This window comes from Durio zibethinus, unplaced genomic scaffold (genome assembly GCF_047325235.1).
Source record: "Durio zibethinus cultivar Kanyao isolate XHJ-2024 unplaced genomic scaffold, ASM4732523v1 HiC_scaffold_91, whole genome shotgun sequence".
Classification (NCBI taxonomy): domain Eukaryota; kingdom Viridiplantae; phylum Streptophyta; class Magnoliopsida; order Malvales; family Malvaceae; genus Durio; species Durio zibethinus.
In genome coordinates, this window is record NW_028322714.1 from 60,095 (window position 1) to 79,731 (window position 19,637).

The following is a 19,637-nucleotide window of genomic DNA, read 5'->3' on the forward strand; positions in this document are numbered from 1 at the left end:
TCAAACCATATATTAAACATTATAAATCATAAACACATAACATAGATTCAATACAATTACCTACATCCTTATCAAGTTATGTTATTGTGCTTATTGTAGTTGAATGAAACTTTGAATCCTTCATTTCACATTTTTAAGCTAATTTTTTATGTACTTAAACTTAATTGATAAAGATAATTTGCTTTGCTTGTTCCACTTAAAATCTAAAAAATGTCAATTTTCAAAAATGTCAGTTCATGCTTATTTTAAATTCTCATAGCATAAACTTAAAAAAATTTCTTAACAAAGGATTTTTATTAGAAACATCAAGAAAATCAATTGATAAAAATTATACCAATTATTCGAAATGAATTTCATATTCTAAATCATTATAGACAAATGAAATTTTGTTCAATAAACCCAATTTTCCAATTAAAAAAGAGATGTGTATGTGTGTGTGTATGTATGTATATATATATATAAACTTACTAAAAACCATATATCAAGTTAAGAATCATATATCACAATATTGTCATTAAAGTTAAAATTCTCATATAATGTACAAAAATCAAACTTTTTAAATTATGCATGAATACAAAATAGACATATTCAATATTAATATATATTTAATAAATCACCAAAAAATATGTCAAAATCAATTTAAAACCCTATAGAATTCAAAAAACTCAAAAAAGATATATTTATCATTAAAAACATAATCAAGAAAATTTCACCACAAATGCATAGATATATCCAAACAAATTATAATCCATAATCAATAATGATTTAAGACAAACATAAACATTATAAGAAAATCACTTACTTAATTCATGTTGTAACCATGTCCAATAAAACTCAATCATATTCATATAAGTACACATGACATGAACAATAGATGAGCCAATAATATATTTTAGTTAAGATAAATTAGCTAATCATGCATCAAATTAAAATCACAAATCAAGAAATAAGTCAAGTAAGCACAAAAGCAAGCATATTTCAAAAATATTTCATCACAATCAAATAAATTGTGACATAACAATCACGCACAAAATATATTTCAAAATTTTCACAAGAAATCAAGAAATAATCAATTTAGCATTTTTCAATAATCAAGCTCAATCTATTTATTAATAACCATATGCAGTTGATAATCAAATCCGACACCATCTTGGACAGGAAGGCAAAATGTAGGCATTCCATTCACCTATAGCATACACAATTGCACAATTAACATAACGAAGATAAAGAATATTGACATTTTCCCAAAAGAATTACTCATCTCGATTACATTCTTCAAAGTATTATCTTTTATTGGTTTTATTGATTATTTAATTGATTATTATGACAAATGACAATTTAAAATAGTGGAAATCTACTTTCAATTATTGTTTTTTTTCCTCTTCAATGTTCATAGAACTTATAGAATGTTATTTTTGCAAATAATATATGAAAATCTGCAACTAAATCACTCCAATATAAACATTTTATCAATTAAATGTTTCTTACAATGCTAATATTTCTAAAGTGAAAACATAAATTACCTTTTATTGTGCTAGTAGCTCATTTGGTGAATTATTTGCACAAAAGGTGAAATACATGAAAAGCAAGGGTATTTTAAGATTTCTAGAGATTCTTGGTTGTTCCCTTCAAGTGTTTTTGGAATTTTCATTTTTGGCATCTTTAGTTGTTATGTTTCCATAACTCTTGGTTTACAATAAAAATTAGTTCAATTTATAACAAGCATTTTTAACCATTCTTTAGTTCATTCTACAATATCAAAACACTTAACTACTATCATGGTAACCTACTTGTTCATGGCATATGGATTCAATTGATGCATGAAGAGAAGTGATGAAGCAATAGCGAATTAGAACACATGTACAATACACAAATGTTTGGTAGGATTACACACACACAATTACATGTGTGCAAACTTTTTCAAAACCATTTCTACACTTAGCACCCTCATAGATCACATAAAAAAGTATTGAAACCCCAATCCATTTATGCAACCCAATGCAACAAATGTTGCTGTAGAAGAGACAGTGGACTTAAAGCGGACATCATAATTCTGGGATAAATAAATGATTATAAGTCGAAGGATACTCAATGTGACTCAAAGAAGAGTTATAAAACATACATCTTCACCAATGGTGACAGCCTCAGGATAAACTCCACGAATCGTAAGATTAACCAGCATCAGATAGACATCAGCATCTACATCAGTTGCATATCCAAGGTACTCATTGTAGTTTCCAATAAATACTACCCACAGCAAGTTCAAGAAAACAAAAGTTAAGCTGGGATAACACATTATAAAGATGCAATGACACTAAAAGCCTTTAGTCCTCAAGAGAATTTAGTTAAGAAACAAACATAGAGAAATGATGCTTCACCACTTACAAAAACCAAATGTTAAATCAGTTCTACTTTGATAATTAACATCAGAACATGCAAGTAACTTATTATATAACACCAAGCAAAATAGAAAATCTGCAAACTCATTCTGATATTACCTGCAACCCATGATAGGTGTACATCATTGAAGTCATAACATCAAATTTGAACCCATCAAACTTGTATTCTTCTAGCCACCATCTTGCATTTGAAAGAAGAAACCTTCGTGCCTAAAGCAACAAGTAAAAATTAATATTTACACACAATAGGATGGAAGGAAGCCAAAATCTTTCAACAAGCTATTGTTGAAGAGAAGTTTTAGTAGAAATACATACTTCCCAGCTTCCATAATTAAAAAGGTGAGAATCCCACATCCCGTGATGACCTCTTGACCCCGAGTCGAAGTAATGAGCATCGGTTCCATCAAACATGTTCAATCCATCTAACACATTATTAGATGCATGGCTGCATTTGTCAAACATCAGTCAGATACAAAGATGGATGAAAAATTAATTAACAACTTAAATTAACTAAAGAATAAAAATTAACTGAGACTTATAGCAAAAGATTACTTACTCAAAGCAACAAAGCAAATACTTGAATAAAAATTTGCTACAGCTTAGAAAAGAATTTAACATTAACGACATGCAAAAGATTAAAACTTTCATTGTAAACAATATAGTAAGATTCCATTTGGTAATTACTTTTGCTACTAGCTTTTTGCTTCCAGAAGCAGAAAGTACATTTGGATAGAAAAGACAATAATACTTTAAAAGAATTAAAAATAAAAAATATAATCTCTTGTAGAACAAAATACTATGATTCCTCTTTTAATAGAACAATTATATTACAAATTCTACTCATTTAATCATATATATTTTCAAACAATTATGACTTTGCTTTTTCCCCTTTAGGTTTGTTATTTAGAAACCTTTTAGGAAGCCAAAAGCAACTAGGAGAAACATAGTAAGAGTAAGGACCAATAACAGCCTAAATTCTCATGACCATTTTTGCATCAAGTCTACTGGAAGAATGACCATACAATCTATGCAGGAAAAGAAGAAGAAAAAGAGTTTATATTTTCATTTTTGGTACAAAAAAGCTGGGAAAAACCGTTTGCACAAAAACTGCAACAGCAAATAAAGCTGAAGGGTGTGTTTCTAGAAATGATATTCTCCTGCAAGTCCAATTATTACCTGTGCACAATATCCATAAGAACAAGTAGACCCAACTCGTGAGCCTTATCTATCAGTGACTTAAGATTATCAGAGGTTTCAAAACAACTGCTTGGTGCAAAGAAGTTTGCCACATCATACCTGCAACATATTAAATGCAACTTGTTAAAAGTAGAAGAGGTTAGTTTCCATAACCAAAACTAAATTCTGAAGAAATATTTATGTTTACATCCAAAACATAACATTTTAGTACAAGTTAACAAACATAAACAGCAACAAATAAAGATGAGCTGATATTTTGATGGAGATAATACCCAAATCAAGCATAATATGAGTGCTCTTAAACAGCCATGATTTGAACAGCATTATATCCAAGTCTTTTAATGTGGGGAAGCACATCATCTCTAAAGTTGGCATATGTGTTAATTATTGGCTCCTGCATCTTAGAGTTGATAATATTAAGAAAACTAGGAAATGGATTAACCATACCAAAGTGTACCGTGGAAGATAAAGACTGAAGGTGCTTGTGGGACAAATTTTCTTTGAATGATAGTATGATGAAAACTAGAGATAAGTTTTGGTTTAATTGCAAATTTAGGCTTCTTAATGGGTTTTAGAAATGGGTAAAGAATCATAATGAAATGCAATCAAACCAACTTCTATGTTATTTATTTGAAACTGTTAAGATATTTCTATACACAAAGCAGTTAACAGAGATCCCAGTCACTAACTGTTTGGTATTTGCATTATCATTAACTAAAGTAATACTCAATATTTAGTATAATCCAAATGGAAGGACTTCCTTTAACCAAAGAACACAAAAAGTAGGCCATATGCACCTATTTGGCTTTTTGCTAGCTTAATTTGACAAATTTTCTCTTTAAGAGAGGCCACCCTGCCTATGGGACGCAGGAAAGTTCCATTTCAAAATTTATAGGCCTTGCCAAACAGTTATACTGTTTGATGCTCTTAAAGATGTTCAATGCAAGTCAAAATGTTTATCTTCCTTTCTTTTTTTTTTTTTTGGGAAGGGGAAGGGAGGTAAAATTGATAGTTTAAATACAGATACTAAGATAAATTTTACTGTAAAATGTATTGTCTTAAAAAACCTCCTGCTTCACTTTTCGGTCTCAAAACCTTGCAAGAACACTTCATAAGAGAGGTTGAAAGAAATAGCATAAAAATTATGATCACACTCATGATAGCATTTAATGAAGCTTTTTATCAAACTTAAGATTTTCTCTTTTAAGATTAAATAAATCAAGGAAATGCAATTCAGCACAGAGATAGAAGAGTTGAAAAACAATTTGCTACATGCAAGGGAAAGGAAGATGCATACCATGCTACCCATTCCAACATGTGATTCATAGACGTAAGTGATTTTGGTCCTTTTGGTTGGGGGTGTTTGTATACATACTTTTCCTGTTATAGTACAAAAATCATTAGTCAGGATAAAGAGTACAAAAATTTTAGATAAGACACATTATAGACTAAACTAAGTTGACTGTGCTGTGCAGTAATTAAACTTGAACAAGCGAGAACACAATTTAGAAACTGACTTCATATATGAAAAAGAACCAATCAAAATTGTTTTCTTAAAAACCTTCAAGGGCATTGATGTTAATATTAACGTTATAAAGGCAGACGTTCATCAAATCAACCTACTCTAAGAAGAATAAGAAATTCATTATTCGTTTATATATCAATTAATCATATTTGTGTGCAGGCATGCATGAATGCTTTTGTTTATGTATCCTCACACACGTGCAGTCATTTTAAAATTATCATAAACATTAGTTGGTATTTCTAATTTTCCCCAAGCTCCAGCTACTTATAGTTTGAAAAGAATAAGTTATCTAATCTTTCCAACAAAACCAAAAGATAAAACAGCCACTAATTATACCTCTTCTGGCAGATCATAGTATATTCCGTTGTATGGGATTTCACCTGGTGCTTGAACAAAGAACTTGATTCAAGCAAGAATGGAGTCCTTAATCCCAGATGGAGTTTCCATATGAATCCACAATTATATGAAAAAGTTAAAATGGACACATGGAAAAAGAGGTTGGGATGAATGATAATTGACATGATCATAACAGTCCACCAAAAAAATATTTTTTTTCCATCCTCATCCTTTCCTTCTTTCTGCCTTCCTTTTAAGACAGGAGTTAGTTGCATTTGAACTCAGCTACCTTGAATAATTTTGCTTGACTTAGAGACCGCCCCACTAAATACTTCAATGCCTTTATGACATGAATTCTAGTAATTAATTATTGTGAACGTTGTACTACAACCAATGATTTATTCAAACCATATACACATGCAATAGGATCAGTGTTAAAAAAAAGCATTATACTTAAAGGTTCCTGGTCCACAGATCATGATCAAAAGGTTAAATAACTTGTTGATCTATAGGGAAAGAGTTCCAAGTTTTAATAGTTTCTTTTTACTCTGACTTAAAAAGTGGAAAAAGAAAATAATAAACAAGTAGCATTTGAATGTAAGCACAATAAGTTTCAAGAGCCAAACTTATGTTCATCTACAGGTAATTTACCTTCACTTGAGAACCATGGGGAATTGCTGGTGAACCATAAGCACTATTAGCCAAAATATCTCCCAGACACCAAACTCATTCTATTAAAAAACAATTAACATTTGTAGAATTAAACACAAGATGTTATTTAAATTTAGAAATAGACAACAGATCACTGCCAGTGTAAATCAACACAGCTATCTAAGCACTTAGAACACAGTCACCTTCCCATTTATACTTGAGACTACATGGCATTAAATATATGAATTAGCTGATACAATTAATTGTTACATAAGCAAGGTGACTTTTGCACTTAATTATAAAAACTTTGACAACGTTTATCTTCTTAACTTTTCTATTTGGAGCTTTTAAGAATACCAACTCCACCAGACTATACACCCAATCTTTGGTCCATTAAGAAGAATATTCATGCTCACATACATATAAAAAGATCCATGTTTACATTCAGATTTAACATTAAGCTAAGTGTTTTGACAAACCAAACTTAAATAACTTTTAACTTCTTTCGGCATGTGCATTTGGAGAACATATAAGCATTGACTTATGAACAACTGGTATTGCAAATACTACAGTTTCTTAAGGCATACATCTTAGAGCACATGGTTTGAGTTAAAGAGAAAAGCAGGGAAGAATTGATTATGACAAATGACAATTTAAAATGGTGGAAGTCTTGCAAATAATATATAAAAATCTGCAACTAAATCACTCCAATATAAACATTTTACCAGTTAAATGTTCCTTACTATGCTAATATTTCTAAAGGGTAAAACATAAATTACCTTTTATTGTGCTAGTAGCTCTTTAGGTGAATTATTTGCACAAAAGATGAAATATGTGAAAAGCAAGGATATTTTAAAGTTTCTAGATATTCTTGTTTGTTCCCTTCAAGTGTTTTTGGAATTTTCATTTTTGGCATCTTTAGTTGCTATGTTTCCATAACTCTTGGTCTACAATAAAAATTAGTTCAATTTACAACAAGCATTTTTAACAATTCTTTAGTTCATTCTACAATATCAAAACACTTAACAAGTAGCAGGGAAATCTACTTATTCATGGCATATGGATTCAATTGATGCATGAAGAGAAATGGTGAAATAGTAGAGTTAGAAAAACATGTACAATACACAAATGTTTGGTAGGCTTCGCACACACAAGTACGTGTGCAAACTTTTTCAAAACCATTTCTACACTTAGCATCCTCATGGATCACGAAAAAAAGTATTGAAACCCCAATCCATTTACGCAACCCAGTGCAACAAATGTTGCTATAGAAGAGACAGGGGACTTAAAGCGGACATCTTAATTTTGGCACAAATAAATGATTATAAGTCGAAGGAAGCTCAATGTGACTCAAAGAAGAGTTATAGAATATACATCTTCACCAATGGTGACAACCTCAGGATATAGCCCATGAATCATATGATTAACCAGCATCAGATAGACAACAGCATCTACATCAGTTGCATATCCGAAGTACTCATTGTAGTTTCCAATAAACCCACATCAAGTTCAAGAAAACAAAGGTTAAGCTGGGATAATACATTATAAAGATGCAATGACACTAAAATCCTTTAGTCCTCAAGAGAATTTAGTTAAAAAACAAACATAGAGAAATGATGCTTCACCACTTACAAGATCCAAATGTTCCATCAGTTCTACTTCTCTATATAACATAAAATCAAAACTTTGATAATTAACATCTGACCATGTGAGTAACTTATTATATAACACCAAGCAAAATAGAAAATCTGCGAACTCACTCAGACATTACCTGCAACCCATGATGGGTGTACATCATTGAAGTCACAACATCAAATCTGAACCTATCAAACTTGTATTCTTCCAGCCACCATCTTGCATTTGAAAGAAGAAACCTTTGTACCTAAGGCACCAAGTAAAAATTAATATTTACACACACTAGGATGGAAGCCAAAATCTTTCAACAAGCTATTGTTTAAGAGAAGTTTCAGTAGAAGTACATACTTCCCAGCTTTCATAATTAAAAAGGCGAGAATCCCACATCCAGTGGTGACCCTTTGACCCCGAGTGGAAGTAATGAGCATCAGTTCCATCAAACATGTTCAATCCATCTAACACATTATTAGATGCATGGCTGTATTGGTCAAACATCAGTTAGATACAAAGATGGATGACAAAATTAATTAATAACTTAATTTAACTGAAGAATAAAAATTAACTGAAACTTATAGCAAAAGATTACTTACTTAAAGCAACAGAGCAAATACTTGAATAAAAATTTTCTACAGCTTAGAAAGGAATTTAACATTAACAACATGCAAAAGATAAAAACTTTCATTGTAAACAATACAGTAAGATTCCATTTGGTAGTTGTTTTGGCTATTAGCTTTTTGTTTCCAGAAGTAGAAAGTACATTTGGGTAGAAAAGACAATAATACTTTAAAAGAATTAAAAATAAAAAATATAATTTCTTGTAGAACAAAATACTACGATTCCTCTTTTAATAGAACAATTATACTGCAAATTGTATTGCATTTAATCATATATATTTTCAAACAACTATGACTTTGCTTTCTCCTTTTTAGGTTTGTTCTTTAGAAACCTTTTAGGAAGCCAAAAGCAACTAGAAAAAACATAGTAAGAGTAAGGACCAATAACAGCCTAAATTCCCATGGCCATATTTGCATCAAGTCTACTGGAAGAATGACCATACAGTCTAAACAGGAAAAAAAGAAGAAAAAGAGTATATTTTCATTTTTGGTACGAAAAAGCTAGGAAAAACCGTTTGCACAAAAACTACAACAACAAATAAAGCTAAAGGATGTGTTTCTAGAAATGATATTCTCCTGGAAGTCCAATTATTACCTGTGCACAATATCCATAATAACAAGTAGACCCAACTTATGAGCCCTATCTATCAATGACTTAAGATCATCAGGGGTTCCAAAACGACTGCTTGGTGCAAAGAAGTTTGCCACATGACACCTACAACATATTAAATGCAACTTGTTAAAAGTAGAAGAGGTTAGTTTCCATAACAAAAACTAAATTCTGAAGAAATATTTCTGTTTACATCCAAAACATAACATTTTAGTACAAGTTAACAAACATAAATAGCAACAAATAAAGATGAGCTGATATTTTGATGGAGATAATGCCCAAATCTAACATAATATGAGTGCTCTTGAACAACCATGATTTGAACAGCATTATATCCAAGTCTTTTAATGCGGGGAAGCACATCATCTCTAAAGTTGGCATATGTGTTAATTATTGGCTCCTGCATCTCAGAGTTGATAATATTAAGAAAACTAGGAAATGGATTAACCATACCAAAGTGTACCATGAAAGATAAAGACTGAAGGTGTTTGTGGGACAAATTTTCTTTGAATGACAGTATGATGAAAACTAGAGATAAATTTTGGTTTAATTGCAAATTTAGGCTTCTTAATGGGTTTTAGAAATGGGTGAAGAATCATAATGAAATGCAATCAAACCAACTTCTATGTTATTGATTTGAAACTGCTATTTAAGATATTTCTATACAGAAAGCAGTTAACAGAGACCCAAGTCACTAGCTGTTAGGCATTTGCATTATCATTAACTAAAGTAATACTCATTATTTAGTATAATCCAAATGGAAGAACTTCCTTTAACCAAAGAACACGAAAAGTAGGTCGTATACACTTACGTGGCTTTTTGCTAACTTAATTTGACAGATTTTCTATTTAAGAGAGGCCACCCTGCCTACGGGATGTAGGAAAGCTCCGTTTCAAAATTTACAAGCCTTTCCAGACAGCTATACTGTTTGATGCTCTTAAAGATGTTCAATGCAAGTCAAAATGTCTCTCTATCTTCCTTTTTTTTTTTTGGGGGGGGGGGTAAAATTGATAGTTTAAATACAAATATTAAGATAAGTTTTCTTGTAAAATGTATTGTCTTATAAAACCTCCTACTTTACTTTTTAGTCTCAAAACCTTGCAAGAACACTTCATAGGAAAGGTTGAAAGAAATAGCATAAAAAATATGATCCCACACATGATAGCATTTAATGAAGCTTTTTATCAAACTTAAGGTTTCCTCTTTTAAGATTAAATAAATCAAGGAAATGCAATTCAGTGCAGAGACAAAAGAGTTGAATAACAATTTGCTACATGCAAGGGAAAGGAAGATGCATACCATGCTACTCATTCCAACATATGATTCGTAGACTTAAGTGATTTTGGTCTTTTTGGCTAGTGGTGTTTGAATACATACTTTTCCTATTACAGTATAAAAATCATTAGTCTACAAAAATTTGAGATAAGACATATATTACAGACTAAACTAAGTTGACTGTGCTGTGCAGTGATTAAACTTGAACAAGCGAGAACACAATTTAAAAACTGACTTTATATATGAAAAAGAACCAATCAAAATTGTTTTCTTAAAAACCTTTAAGGGCAGTGATGTTAATATTAACGTTATAAAGGAAGACGTTCATCAAAACAACCTACTCTAAGATGAATGCATGCTTTGTCTATGTATTCATTATTTGTTTATATAATCAATTAAGCATATTTGTGTGCAGGCATGCATGCATGCTTTTGTCTATGTATCTTCACACACCTGTAGTCATTTTAAAATTATCATAAACATTAGTTGGTATTTCGGATTTTCCCCAAGCTCCAAATATTTCAGCTGCTTATAGTTTGAAAAGAATAAGTTATCTAATCTTTCCAACAAAACCAAAAGAGCAAATAGCCATCAACTATACCTCTTTTGGCAAATCATAGTATATTCCATTGTATGAGATTTCACCTAGTACTGGAACATAGAATTTGATCCAAGCAGGAATGGAGTCTTTAATCCCATATGGAGCTTCCATACGAATCTACAATTATATGGTCAAAAACTTAAGATGTACACATGGAAAAAGAGGTTTGGATGAATGATAATTGACATGATCATAACAGTCCACCAGAAAAACGGTTTTTTTTTTCATCTTCATCTTTTCTTTTTTTCTCCCTTCCTTTTAGGACGGGAGTTAGTTGGATTTGAACTCAGCTACCTTGAATAATTTTGCTTAACTTGGAGACCACCCCACTAAATACTTCAATGCCTTTATGTCATGAATTCTAGTAATTAATTATTGTGAAGGTTGTAGTACAATCAATGATTTAGTCAAACCATATACACATGCAATAGGATCAGTGTTAAAAAAAAGCATCATACTTAAAGGTTCCTGGTCCACAGATCATGATCAAAAGGTTAAATACCTTGTTGATCTACAGGGAAAAAGTTGCAAGTTTTTATAGTTTCTTTTTACTCTGACATAAAAAGTGGAAAAAGGAAATAATAAACAAGTAGCATTTGAATGTAAGCACAATAAGTTTCAAGAGCCAAACTTATGTTCATCTACAGGTAATTTACCTTCACTTGAGAACCAAGGGGAATTGCTGGTGAATCGTCAGCATTATTAGGCCAAAAGATCACCCAGACACCAAACTCATTCTGTTAAAAAACCATTAATATTTGTATAATTAAACACTAGATGTTATTTAAATATAGAAATAGACAATAGATCACTACCAATGTAAATCAACACAGCTTTCTAAGCACTTAGAACACAGTCACCTTCCCTTTTATACTTGAGACTGCATGGCATTAAATATATGAATTAGCTGATACAATTAATTGTTACATAAGCAAGGTGGCTTTTGCACTTAATTATAAAAACTTTGACAACATTTATCTTCTTAACTTTTCTATTTGGAGCTTTTAAGAATATCAACTGCACCAAACTATACACCCAATCTTTGGGCCATTAAGAAGAATATTCATGCCCACATACATATAAAAAGATCCATGTTTACATTCAGATTTAACATTAAGCTAAGTGTTTTGACAAACCAAACTTAAATAACTTTTAACTTCTTTCAGCATGTGCATTTAGAGAAGATACAAGCATTGACTTATGAACAGCTGGTATTGCAAATACTACAGTTTCTTAAGGCATACTTCTTAGAGCACATGGCTCTGAGTCAAAAAGAAAAGCAGTGGAGAATTGATTATTATGACAGATGACATTTTAAGATGGTGGAAGTCTACCTTCAACTATTGTTTCTTTTCCTTTTCAAAATTAATAGAACTTAAAGAATGTTATTTGTGCAAATAATATATGAAAATCTGCAACTAAATCACTCCAATATAAACATTTTATCTATTAAATGTTCCTGACTATGCTAATATTTCTAAAGGGTAAAACATAAATTACCTTGTATTTTGCTAGTAGCTCTTTAGGTGAATTATTTGCACCAAAGATGAAATATGTGAAAAGCAAGGATATTATAAGATTTCTAGAGATGCTTGTTTGTTCCCTTCAAGTGTTTTTGGAATTTTCATTTTTGGCATCTTTAGTTGCTATGTTTCCAGAACTCTTGGTCTATAATAAAAATTAGTTCAATTTACAACAACCATTTTTAACAACTCTTTAGTTCATTCTACAATATCAAAACACTTAACTACCAGCAAGGTAACCTACTTATTCATGGCATATGGATTCAATTGATGCATGAAGAGAAGTGATGAAGTAGTAGAGAATTAGAAAAACATGTACAATACACAAATGTTTGGTAGGCTTCGCACACACAAGTACGTGTGCAAACTTTTTCAAAACCATTTCTACACTTAGCATCCTCATGGATCACATAAAAAAGTATTGAAACCCCATTCCATTTACGCAACCCAATTCAACAAATATTGCTGTAGAAGAGACAGGGGACTTAAAGCAGACATCATAATTCTAGAAAAGATAAATGATTATAAGTCGAAGTATGCTCAATGTGACTCAAGGAGGAGTTATAGAACATACATCTTCACCAATGGTGACAGCCTCAGGTTATAGCCCATGAATCATATGATTAACCAGCATCAAATAGACAACAACATCTACATCAGTTGCATTTCTGAAGTACTCATTGTAGTTTCTAGTAAATGCTACCTACAGCAAGTTCAAGAAAACAAAGGTTTAGCCAGGATAATACATTATAAAGATGCAATGACACTATAATACATTATAAAGATGCAATGAGACTAAAAACCTTTAGTCCTCAAGAGAATTTAGCTAAGAAACAAACAGAGAAATGATGTTTCACCGCTTACAAGAACCAAATGTTACATCAGTTCTACTTCTCTATATAACATAAAGTCAAAACTTTGATAATTAACATCTAAACATGTGAGTAACTTATTATATAACACCAAGCAGAATAGAAAATCTGCAAACTCACTCAGATATTAATTACAACCCATGATAGGTGTACATCATTGAAGTCACAACATCAAATCTGAACCCATCAAACTTGTATTCTTCCAGCCACCATCTTGCATTTGAAAGAAGAAACCTTTGTACCTAAAGCAACAACTAAAAATTAATATTTACAAACAATAGGATGGAAGGAAGCCAAAATCTTTCAACTAGCTATTGTTTAAGAGAAGTCTGAATAGAAGTACATACTTCCGAGCTTCCACAATTAAAAAGGCAAGAATCCCACATCCAGTGGTGACACTTTGACCCCGAGTGGAAGTAACGAGCATTGGTTCCATCAAACATGTTCAATCCATCTAACACATTATTAGATGCATGGCTGTATTCATCAAACATCAGTTAGACACAAAGATGGATGACAAAATTAATTAATAACTTAATTTAACTAAAGAATAAAAATTAACTGAGACTTATAGCAAAAGATTACTTACTCCAAGCAATAGAGCAAATACTTGAATAAAAATTTGCTACAGCTCAGAAAAGAATTTAACATTAACGACATGCAAAAGATAAAAACTTTCATTGTAAACAATACAGTAAGTTTCCATTTGGTAGTTGTTTTTGCTACTAGCTTTTTGCTTCCAGAAGTAGAAAGTACATTTGGGTAGAAAAGACAATAATACTTTAAAAGAATTAAAAATAAAAAATATAATCTCTTGTAGAACAAAATACTATGATTCCCCTTTTAATAGAACAATTATACTACAAATTCTATTGCATTTAATCATATATATTTTCAAACAATTATGACTTTGCTTTCTCCCTTTTAGGTTTGTTCTTTAGAAACCTTTTAGGAAGCCAAAAACAACTAGAAAAGACATAGTAACAGTAATGACCAATAACAGCCTAAATTCTCATGGCCATATTTGCATCAAGTCTATTGGAAGAATGACCATACAGTCTAAGCAAGAAAAGAAGAAGAAAAAGAGTTTATATATTCATTTTTGGTACGAAAAAGCTAGGAAAAATCGTTTGCACAAAAACTGTAACAGCTAATAAAACTAAAGTGTGTGTTTCTAGAAATGATATTCTCCTGCAAGTCCAATTATTACCTGTGCACAATATCCATAAGAACAAGTAGACCCAACTTGTGAGCCTTATCTATCAGTGACTAAAGATCATCAGGGGTTCCAAAACGACTACTTGGTGCAAAGAAGTTTGTCACATGATACCTGCAACATATTAAATGCAACTTGTTAAAAGTAGAAGAGGTTAGTTTCCACAACCAAAACTGAATTTTGAAGAAATATCTCTATTTACATCCAAAACATAACATTTTAGTACAAGTTAACAAACATAAACAGTAACAAATAAAGATGAGCTGATATTTTGATGGAGATAATACCCAAATCTAGCATAATACGAGTGCTCTTGAATAGCCAATGATTTGAACAGCATTATATCCAAGTCTCTTAATGTGGGGAACCACATCATCTCTAAAGTTGGCATATGTGCTAATTATTGGCTCCTGCATCTCAGAGTTGATAATATTAAGAAAACTAGGAAATGGATTAACCATATCAAAATGTAGCATGAAAGATAAAGACTGAAGGTTTTTGTGGGACAAATTTTCTTTGAATGACAGTATGATGAAAACTAGAGATAAATTTTGGTTTAATTGCAAATTTGGGCTGCTTAATGGGTTTTAGAAATGGGTGAAGAATCATAATAAAATGCAATCAAACCAACTTCCATGTTATTGATTTGAAACTGTTATTTAAATATAAAAATAGACAATAGATCACTGCCAATGTAACTCAACACACATGTTTACATTCAGATTCAACATTAAGCTAAGTGTTTTAACAAACCAAACTACATAACTTTTAACTTCTTTCAGCATGTGCATTTAGAGAAGATATAAGCATTTACTTATGAACGGCTGGTATTGCAAATACTACAGTTTCTTAAGGCATACATCATAGAGCACATTGTTCAGAGTCAAAGAGAAAAGCAGGGGAGACAGTAGCTCATTAAAAGCAACACAAATGATATGTAGTTCATCAATACATACAAAATTGCGAGAAAGCTGCCTCAGAAACAAAGTGCGGAGTTACTGATGTGACTGCATTATTTATGTCATGTATAGAAGGAGAAGATTCAGAAAGCAATCAAAGAAAATCACTTGTAGGTGCACCTACTAAAGTATTGCTCAATTATTATGAACTTCACTTAATGTCAAGTAACCCATCAATGGCAGATCAGTTCTTACAGACATGAAAAATATCAATTCAATGCACAAGAAAGCATAACATACCCGACTCATAATATCTACATTAGGGTTCCAATTGTTAAAATTTCCAATCAATGCTACTGACTGAAAAAGAAAATGCAGTAAACTAATCACAAAAATTGAAGAGAAAACAAAACACCTAGAAGTTAATAAGACTTTTTTGATTGCATAGAAGTTAGTAAGATTAATGGTTAAAATCTCAAAATGTTAAAATGATGCATAAGAAACCCTAACTCCTGGTGCCCACTCCCTGTAAGTTATTCCTATCTCACTGAAAGCTAGATGAGATTATATAAAAAAAGAGCAATATCAGCTTATCATAAAACAACTTCTAAGACCAAAAAAAAAAACATGAATGGAGAATAACATTTTTACTAAAAATTAAAGTTAACAAGATAGCTATTAAGCAATGTAATACAAAGAAATGATAAAGGAAACAAGGAGAAGACATTCACAAATAAATAAATAAATAAAATAAACATATAAAAGTGAAATAATAGAGAAAGAACTAATTCTAAGGGCTTTAATAAAATTCTCGATTTTTTCTTGCACCAAAAAACCAAATACTTGCTCCACACTTTGTTAAGCATCAAGGAACTAATTTCTTTCTTAGATTGATCTACCTAAATTTTAAACATATAAAAATAAAAGATCTAGAAAATTATGTACACTATTCCCACACAAATCAATCACAAGAATATTCCAACACTAATTTTATTTAATTGAAAACTGCTCATTTGAATTGGAAAGAGTAATAAATCAAAACAAATTACATTTAGCGTAAAAAGCAACCATGGGAGCTACAATTAATATGGAACATTATAGTTATGAAAAATAAGCACATGCTAACAATTAGATATTTGGAAGAATGGTAACCTACATGTGAAGTCGAGCTTCTCATAGCCAAGAAAAAATGCCTCCAAACTACCCTCATACTTATCAATTTCTTCTAATATTTTCTTTTACTGTACATACATGTAATTAGATAAAATATACAAAATAATAAAAATGTCAGTAGCACATACGTTATCTACAACATCATTAGACAATTCCATATTCATTTATCACTTCGCTAAATACAAACATTGTAAGAGGGTCGGGTCAGGAGCATCAAACCTGAGTTTTCCGTTTTTTGTATCAAATGCAACATTTTCTCTCCAAAAAAGACACACCCGGCCACTCTCCCCTAACCCAGATCCCGGCGAAGGTAGCCGACCCGGCCGCCGTTCACCGCCCCCGTTCGGCGTCAGTTGACTCCAAAATTTCAGCCGTGGACTCCTCTCTTCCTTCTTGTCTCAGATTCAGAGTCTGTTTTTCGCAAATCACCTCATAATAGCTTAGATCTGAAACTTTAACCCGAAATTTTAAACCGCCGTTCACCCTCTTCTCGCCGTCCGGTCGTCCTGAAACCAAAGTATGTTGTTTCTCCTCTTCCATCCTTCCTTTCTACCGGTTCAGATCATCCAAAAGTCTCCTCGCCCGCGCTGACCTCCATACGCCGCCGTCGCTCCCACCGCCCAAAAAAATAGCTCTTTTCTCTCCTTTCCCAAAATCTTAAAAATACTCTCCCAAATCACTCATAAAAACAACAAAAATATCCCATGACCGAAAGCCCCTTTTCATCCTCAACGGGCCCTTTTCTGTTTCTTTTTTTTTTTTTCCCGATGGATTCCTCATGGTTGTTTGCAATTTTTTTTTTTTGGCTTTGATGGCTTGGTTTTTTTATTTTTTGCTTTTGGCTGTGACAGTTGCTATTTATTTGTTGGCAGTTTCGATGGCTATCTCAGTAGGGCTGTGGGTGGTGGGTAGGTGGGAGATGGGAGCTGTTCCTGGGGGGTAGTTCGGAGATCGGTGGGGTTGGGTTGGCGATCGGCTGGCAAAGGAAAGGGAATGGGATGATGGTACACATGGTTGCCGGTGGAGGCAATGGCTTGTTGGATTTTTGGCATTTACCTTCTTCGTCCAAAAATTGGCCTCCAGAAAAAAATGCCTTTCAAAAGTTTTTTCAGAAAAGATTGACCTCCTCTCTTGCCTCAATTTTTCGCTAGATCCAGTTCAAATCCTCAATTTTTTGAGATTTGAGAAACACTTTAATTCAAATTTTCGATCCTATGAGATTTGAGAAAGACTTTACAATTTTTGTGCTGGCAAGTTAGACAACAATACAGTGGGCAATCGGCTTGAATTCAACAGTGGAATTATTGGAATTTTGACTGTTTAGATTTTTCAAGCTTTTTGTTTTGTTTTTTTTTTTATTATTATTATTTTAACTTTTTTTTAAAGAAATTAAAATTAAAAAATAAAATAATAAGAATTCAAAGTAAGATAGGCTACAGTGTTTTATTGGGCTCTCTCAGAATAATTTGGCTAAAATAATTTTAAATCCAAATTAATTAGAATAAGATTTAATTTGTTCAATTTATTTGATGGTTTAATAAATTCAAAATATTTATTGAGATAATTATTAATGATAATATTTTTTAAATCGAGTAGATTCAAATAAAATAAAAATTATTTAACAAATTATTTTGATTCAATTTTAAAATTAATTCGAAAAAAATTTAATAAATACACATTTTTTGTGCCATATGAAATGAATTATTGTGTTTTGAAATTGATCGGTTTATGGTTTATGTTTGGCAACAAAATAAATGTTGGTTTCAATAATTTCAATTAGTCATGTAGCAAAGGATAATGTCGAGGCAAATGCAGTAAAAAAATTTTTCTGCAAAATAAGATAGCCCTGTTTTATTGGGCCAGCTTCAAATATTTTATATTTAGAAGATTAGCATTTGTTTTCATGTTTTGTGCTTTTAAGCAACTTTTATCCAAAGAAACAAGAACAAAACTTTAGACTATTAAATTGCACATGACTTGAAAAGTCACGAAGCTGTTACCTTTGGAAACTTTAAAAAAAAAAATTTCTTTCTAAGTTTGTACATAACTTTCCATTATCTTTTTCCTTCATGTAATTTTTTGTAATATTGTGCTTTGATCAAGTCACAAACTTGGACCCTTTGAAATAGTCCATGTTGGCCAATTATATTGAATTTGTTACCTAGAATGATTTTCTACCTATGTATATTTTATTTTCATTTAGTAAAAGTTAAAGCAAAAGCTATATTTCAATCTATGAAGAAGCAGGCCAGTGATATTTTGACTGAATGTCGTATAGAGCCAGATTGTAAAAGGGAATATACTTTTTTTTTATAATGTAGTTAGGGAATCAAAAGCTTTTCCTGTTAACAATTCTAGATATGATCATTCAATGGATCCAAAATTCAACCAATATGTCACATTAGGCAAAGTTTGTTCCCTCAAACATTTTCTATATCAAAATCCAATACTACTTTTAAAGGTAACTCCCCAAGAAAACACAATTGTGAAATTTGGACACAAGATTATTATCATGGAGATTTATGGCAAGCATGGATCACTTTTGATAAAAGCAAATTTTAGATAAAGATACACCTCTACATATTGCTACAAAGGCAGGTTGGAAAGAAATTGATAAAGATGAAATCATTAGCAAGTTTGAGATTCTGACAATAATTAACAAGGAAAACAACATAGTTTTGCATGAAGCTCTCAGGAATGTTCATCTTAGAGTGGTTCAACTCTTGCTAAAGGTTGATTCTAAGTTGGCTTTTTTAGAAAACTTTGCTAGTGAATTGCCTTTGTATCTTGCTTCCAGAGAAGGAAAGCGAGAGATAGTGAATGAAATTATGACATCAACAAATAAGTTCGTAACTTATAGGGGTTTAGATGGCCAAATAGCTTTGCATGTTGCTGTCATTGAAAGCCATTATGGTAATTTTCACATTTTGTTCATTTGTTTTCACAAATTTCTCTTACACAACATTGTAGTTCTTACTATTTCAAAACTCTTGCAATTCTAATTTCTATACCAAAATAGAGATATTAGATTTCTGCTAAGTATTTCCCTTTGATAGTGCTTATGGTTTTCTTTTATCTTAACAAATTTTTTGTGTAAACGTAAGGTATCAT

The 19,637-nt window shown here is 31.4% G+C and overlaps 2 protein-coding genes across 15 annotated transcripts; both read right to left on the minus strand.

Moving 5' to 3' along the window:
- Window positions 1-864: 864 nt before the first annotated feature.
- LOC149509989 (1,4-alpha-glucan-branching enzyme 2-2, chloroplastic/amyloplastic-like) lies at window positions 865-17,824 on the minus strand. 14 transcript variants are annotated; one of them, XM_089757627.1, is made up of 18 exons: window positions 16,746-17,824; window positions 14,742-14,864; window positions 14,449-14,568; window positions 13,586-13,715; window positions 13,359-13,480; window positions 12,941-13,069; window positions 11,500-11,580; window positions 10,844-10,960; window positions 10,696-10,767; window positions 10,267-10,349; window positions 8,953-9,072; window positions 8,092-8,221; window positions 7,880-7,990; window positions 4,894-4,976; window positions 3,576-3,695; window positions 2,715-2,844; window positions 2,499-2,609; window positions 1,835-2,247 (listed from the first exon to the last, which is right to left on the minus strand). In XM_089757627.1, the coding sequence occupies exons 11-18, from the start codon at window positions 8,967-8,969 to the stop codon at window positions 2,200-2,202; spliced, it is 750 nt and encodes a 249-aa protein (XP_089613753.1). In that variant the 5' UTR covers window positions 8,970-9,072; window positions 10,267-10,349; window positions 10,696-10,767; window positions 10,844-10,960; window positions 11,500-11,580; window positions 12,941-13,069; window positions 13,359-13,480; window positions 13,586-13,715; window positions 14,449-14,568; window positions 14,742-14,864; window positions 16,746-17,824; the 3' UTR covers window positions 1,835-2,199. The 14 variants fall into 14 exon arrangements, 13 of the variants coding, with proteins under 13 accessions (XP_089613753.1, XP_089613750.1, XP_089613749.1 ...); XM_089757624.1 differs by lacking the exon at window positions 10,696-10,767; XM_089757623.1 differs by lacking the exons at window positions 10,267-10,349; window positions 10,696-10,767 and adding an exon at window positions 16,510-16,594.
- On the minus strand, window positions 13,370-17,066 carry LOC149509990 (1,4-alpha-glucan-branching enzyme 2-2, chloroplastic/amyloplastic-like). The gene is made up of 8 exons (XM_089757629.1): window positions 16,861-17,066; window positions 15,858-15,900; window positions 15,654-15,713; window positions 15,315-15,425; window positions 14,760-14,864; window positions 14,449-14,507; window positions 13,586-13,715; window positions 13,370-13,480 (listed from the first exon to the last, which is right to left on the minus strand). The coding sequence occupies exons 1-8, from the start codon at window positions 17,064-17,066 to the stop codon at window positions 13,370-13,372; spliced, it is 825 nt and encodes a 274-aa protein (XP_089613755.1).
- Window positions 17,825-19,637: the final 1,813 nt, after the last annotated feature.